The sequence below is a fragment of the Epinephelus fuscoguttatus genome, linkage group LG21, assembly GCF_011397635.1.
Source record: "Epinephelus fuscoguttatus linkage group LG21, E.fuscoguttatus.final_Chr_v1".
In the NCBI taxonomy this organism is placed as follows: domain Eukaryota; kingdom Metazoa; phylum Chordata; class Actinopteri; order Perciformes; family Serranidae; genus Epinephelus; species Epinephelus fuscoguttatus.
Genome location: NC_064772.1, coordinates 27292081 through 27298080, shown reverse-complemented (window position 1 = coordinate 27298080; position 6000 = coordinate 27292081). Strand labels below are relative to the sequence as shown.

General features: G+C 41.8%; 1 protein-coding gene across 1 annotated transcript in view; it reads right to left on the bottom strand.

Annotated features, from left to right (window-relative positions):
* Positions 1 to 2546: 2546 nt before the first annotated feature.
* The window catches only part of ofcc1 (orofacial cleft 1 candidate 1), a 100871-nt gene continuing 97417 nt past the window's right edge, over positions 2547 to 6000 (bottom strand). Inside the window, exons 25-26 of the mRNA XM_049564706.1 lie at positions 4439 to 4577; positions 2547 to 4300 (exon numbers count right to left, since the gene is read on the bottom strand). Of these exons, the coding sequence (XP_049420663.1) occupies positions 4227 to 4300; positions 4439 to 4577 (213 nt within the window). The 3' untranslated portion in view covers positions 2547 to 4226. The remainder of the gene's footprint in view (positions 4301 to 4438; positions 4578 to 6000) is intronic.

Below are 6000 nucleotides of genomic sequence, written 5' to 3'. Positions count from 1 at the left end.
TACTGGGGCCCTATGTACTTTAAATGCACCCATTAATTAAGCAATGTCAGACACAATGAACCGTGAAGTTCATTACATTTTTAGCATTCAAACCCAGGATTATTTGAAGAGTGCATGAGAGAGAGGGAAGACGGGTTTACCTAATGATTAGCCCCATAGCTCAATGTCGGGCAGACGCCAGCGGAAATTTCAGGAAAGCTGTTGCGAGAGGAGACAGAGCAGCAGCGAGCTGTCTCAGCAATCTACAAAACACGAAAGGGTTGATCAAACGGGAGGCGAGGAACAACAACAACTACGGTTTGATCGGCGCCGGCTGTGCCTACTTTTGAACTTTCAACTAAAAGTAAAACTCTCACACGAGCATCCATCAAAATTCTACCCAGTGGATTGATGTGAGTCATTTTTTTAATCATCTCAATTTGCATTTTGTCTGAGCCAGTGAGGTTTTATATGCAAAGTTCTCCTGAACAAAACATGCAACATGCATTCTGTGACTAGTGGTGTGTGTGTGGTATTTATTTACAACACAGCTAAGACAACATTTTTTATTTATCAAGTAACTGTGTCAAGAATTTTCTTAATCCTTTAAGTAAAGTGAAAAAAGGATCAACAAAACTGAAGCTGCAAGGTTTTCTGTTTACAGCAACATGCCGGTGTTTAGAGTATGGATATGTGTGTATCGCTCTGTATGTGTGTGTGTGTGTGTGTGTGCCCGTGACCTCTGTGTTGCTTCGTGCCAGGCTGTAGTTTGGTTCAAGTTGCTGTGAGATGACAGGAGAGGTTGGGGGGGTGGGGGTGTGAGTGCAGAGAGAAGAAGCTGGGCCCAGCTGCCTGGCATTAAGCAATGACCTCTGCATAATGAAAGATGGCGACAACATTTCCCACTCATTACAAGGTTCCACACTGTGACAAGATTTGCATATTCATATATTTTTCTCCTCCACCTCCCCTCCCCTATTTTTTTTTTCCACCGCAAATTATTTTTCCTGTGAGCAGGACATCTGCCTCCCTGACACTGCTCTGGAAGAGGGAAAATAAATAAATATGTGTGCAGAGAGGCACATGATCTATCCAGATGCCACAGAAATATGGCACGATGTTGACATCTCCGCACACCCCGACCGTGTGTGTTTTCCACGGCTTAAGCACCAGGAAATCATGTTCGGGGTCAGCGGAGAAGAATACAGCTTGGGCAGAGAAACCTGACAGAAGTCTGGAATGTATATCTGTTTTGCATATTATTGTTCTACCACAGTGACATAAATGCCACTGTAAAACACTGGTGTTGCAGGTTACGCATAGCTGGGGCCAACTAAAATTCATGCCACAGAGGAGAGGATCAATGGATGTGTTGGTGAGCAGATGTAACTGATGTGGCCTTATCTCACAGCTGAGGTGAGTTGTTGTATAGATGATTAAAATAAAGATTTATTTACAGTTGAAAGTTGAAAATTCTAAAGTTTTTGTTTTTTTTTTTAATTTAAGAAAGATGCTATTTTTCAGAACATAAATAATACTGTATGTACACACGAGAAGTCTAGTGAACGTACATTTAAGATACACACATTTAAGCTGAATGTCATCAGACACCCCTGATGGATATTCTCTGATCAAAAAAGCATCAGAGCACAAAGCTCTTCCACTCCTTACAAGACATAATTACATTTCAACATCAAACAAAAAAGGTGCCATAAATGAAGTTGGGTAAATAGAAAATACCGACATGCATGCAAAGACAGTAAATGTATAAAGTTCTTCATCAAAAGAAAAGTGGTTGCCTTAAAAACAATCATAGAGGTTTGAAAAGAAAGAAAAAAAGCAGCAAAAGTGGGAATTTGAATCCCTTTTATTTAGTTGGTAACTTTAATTCAAATGAATCAGGCTGAGCTGCACCCGCCAACCGTGCCCGAAGAGTTGCCGATCTCAACGTGCAGCATAACGATCACCGCAGCACTTCTGAATACAAACTGTTTTATGTGAACACCTCAAGCTGAGGGCTACATAAATATAGAATTAGACAAAGTGTTATTTTTTTCTTTTTATGTTTTATTTTTCCCCCTCTCTTCTCTCACTCTCCAGCAACATCCCCAGGTTGGGTTGGCTCTAAGCAGATGCAGGCACTTACTTCAAAAAGTTGCAGCTCCCTTATGATAGCTCTGCAAAAAGGTTTTCTTTTAACTTAAATCAGCAAATGTGCGGAGCAGAGACCTAGCGGCGTGTTTTCTCTCCCCCAGAAATAATTGCTCCTAGGGATCAATTTGAAATTTAAATTGTGGTGAAATGGTGTTTGTCATTAACAATCAAATATTTGAACCGTTGAAATACCTTTGCCCCCGCTGTATCTGCACCCTCTGCGCCCAGTCGGAGAATATTGCAGAGGGCATTGTTTTGATGATGATGAACTGGAAAGTTGGCGATATTCTCAGAAAACATCACACGAGAGAAAAAGCAGGAGGACAAAAAAACACATCAGAAATTTTAGATTTATATAAAGGTATTAATGCATCAAACAGATACATAAACCACAGTGATATTTATGCTTCTGATTTTGCTTCATCACACATACACTGTGCTATTACAGCGAGACACACAGAGAGAGTAAAAAGAGCAAGAGAGTTGAGTAAAGGGATAAGAAAAATACAGATATGGAGAGAGGTAGCAAAGTAGGACAAATGGGGAGAGAGAAGAGCTTCCTGTCATCTCTGAGAGGCAGCGTCTCTGCTTAATGTTCATTAGGGGGCTGATTGAATTGGGGGGTGTAGCACTGTCACTGTTAATGGAGTGATCTCTAATTGGAGCGCATTAGCTCTATAGGTTCTGGCTAGTGTCAAAGGCAGACAGAAGGACAGGATGCAACACGAGTGTCTAACACATCCTGCCAATGCTGAAAATACACCACATAAAACAACATGTCATTATCCGTTGAGCGTTTGCACACAGTGGAGATAAACAATCAATCAATTCCTTGTAGAATTATGCCAACATGTTGTGCTTTAGTCATTTTACAGCACAGATGGACTGATAAATCTAAAAATCTCATCTAATTCTTTTAAATTTTTTGGCTGGAAAGGCCCGTGTCTCTATCAGCACTCTGAGGATCAGAAACAGAGACGTTATATGTGTGTGTGTGTGTGTGAGAGAATGTGTGTGTCTGTATGCACTGTGTGCCACGCCCCCTGGGCCATGATGGTTTAAACATGGAGGTGAGAAGCAACTTCAAGGCCAAAGTAAGGTGTGTTCCTGATAATGACGAGCACAAATGGCCGCCATCGCCATCCAACAAGACCCAGAACTTGATCTGTAATGGCCGCCCATAAAGGCGAATCATCATCAATGAAAATGACAGGTTATTAAGATCCGATTTTAGGAGGGGGGGCCATGGCTTTAGTATGATAGGTTAGCTATCTATAAAACCTTTAAAGCCTGGCCCTCAACGACATCAGCCCCCCGATTCCCATCTCCCCGCGCCCTATGCCAGAGACACATGCTAATAAGCTCACAACCTTTAATTAAGCAATATGTGTAAGTAGGCAGCCATTATGGCCTGATTTGTGAGCCACTTCATTACACTGAGCACCGGCTAGCAGACACATATTCAATACAAATCAAGCTGGCCTGAATATTATCCTGCTTAATGTGAGGCCAATATTGATATTTTATCACTCGTGTTCTGATTAGTGACTTTTAGAATCTTCATTTTTCATTGTGTTGAGGCAGCGCTGAACACCTAACGACCTGCATCCATTAGAAGTGTTGCTGAACATTGTTTATCAGGTTACAAACAGTTCACACATACTGTTTATGTTTACTGGTAGAGGGATGCAAGAATTATATAATTTACAGTACTGTGTTTAGTTCCTGTTATTCTGATGAGTCAACCTTCCATTGTTTATTTTTTTGACTATGTTAAGCATTTTATTTCTGTCATTAAAAAGGTATAGACGCCAGGAAGTAAACAGTATCCACATGCATTTTTTACTACTGGAAAAAGCTGTTGAAAAGTACATTTTCCAGCTGATGGCAGCAATACAGTGTTTTTAAAGTAAGAATAAAAGTTCAGTTCATAAAAGTTTTAATATACAACTTCACAAAGAGCCCCAAATTGTTCAAGTATTCCATGAACGTAATGACTACTGCAGTACATTCCAGAGACTTCAAGTCAAAACAGATGGTTGATATGATGACTTACATTAGTTTAGAGTCCTATCTCTCCCTTTGCTTTGATATCATTGGTTGAGGTCTTGCAGAGCAAAACTGGAGCCACACCCGCTTCCTCCTACCGGCTCAACGCGATGAGACCCTGAGGGAACGAAACACCCGGTGAAACTGTGTAAACTCTGCTCAACAAACAGCAAGTAGCAAAGCTTTGCACAGGTAAGAGGGTCATGTGTGTGTGAGACAACCACTGTAAATATGTGCTCTTAAATGCAACACTCACGCCCGAATATTTTTTTCCGTTTCCGTAGCTGGTGTGGAGCACCAGCGCCTTTCTTGTCCTCTCTCTGATTGGCTGAGCCCTGACTGGCACAGGGCACCATCCTGGTTGCGTTGTCCACCCCTTCCATGTCACCGATCACCTTCAGAAAAAAAAAAAAACACGTGCGCAAGTCAGTACAAACGGAAACAATAAATGAACAGCGCAACAACTGTTTCCGGAGAGACCCCAGGGGCCATATGCATCAAGCATCTCAAAGTACAGGTTGAACTTGGATGACAGTGACTGAGATTGGCAGGAGAACTGCTATTTTTCCTCGAGGCCTGCAAGTAGTGTTGTCATGCATAGTCTCTACCTCTGTGACTGTCCTGGTGCTTAGAGTGAACTTGGAGGAGAAGCAGAAATGGAGACTTTATATGACACACTACCTCCAGTCCCAGAGGGGAAACAGCTCTCACAACTCTGGCTTGGCCTACTTATGTACAGTGATATGAAATACAACTTAAATCTCACTGGTATAGCCATGATGAAATGATAGACTGTAAAATTGTCTTAAAAAATGTATTTTTTTACCATAAATATATGAAGGAAAATTCACTCAATGAAGTTGCGCTACATAAATAATGACTGCGAATTTAACACAATACGTCAAAATTACTTCTGCATTCTTTCCACACTCAGCTCTATATTTCATAACAGCATCAAGTCGTCCTGTCAGAAAGGTACGCTGGCACTTTTCTAAAGTTGCAAATTACACAGATAGAGCAGCAATTGAGCAAACTTGAAAAATGTGCCACAGAGTGCTTCTTTATCTCAAACTAGTATAAACTTGCCAGATAATTACATGCGGTGTACTTTGGAGAAGTCCTCCTGCTAAGCAGATATGGCTGCCAGGGAGGCATTAATCTCCTCATGCAACATACAGTACGTAGCCAAGGACATTCCCCCTCTCTCTCTCGCGTGCTCACTCTCTCTCTCTCTCTCTCTCTCACACACACACACACACACACACACCACATGCAAAAAAAAAAAGACAGCACACACACAGAATACAGAGCACGCTCACTTCCTGTATAAATCATATTCATATTTCTGAGGGCTGCCGATGACCTCACGGCAAATGAAGCGTGGGTCCTCAGCTCCGCAGCGGCAATCAAACGTGCGGCAGAGTAATTACAAAAGAGGGGCAGGAGGGAGAATTGATGCGGTTTGTCAATTAATGTTGCTGCAAGGTGTTTTTTTTCCAAAGGTTAACTTCTTCATATTCTCTGCATGCTAAATTAGGTCAATATTGGTCCGGCGAAGAGTCGTCGTCGTCGTGGTTGTGGGCAGACGGACGGTGGGCTGAGTCATGAAAGGACAAGACAAAGAGGTCCTTGTTAATGAGAGATTTGATGGCATATCACGATGATGAGGTGTCCCTTAAGGAAGCGCAATCCTCTGTGCTCTTTACAGCTCGGCTTTCCATCTCTCATATTCTCTGATCGTCATCATCTGTCATTATTATCCTATTTCTCAGCTTTGCCACTGTTATTACAAAAATCTACAAACTACAAGGGGATATG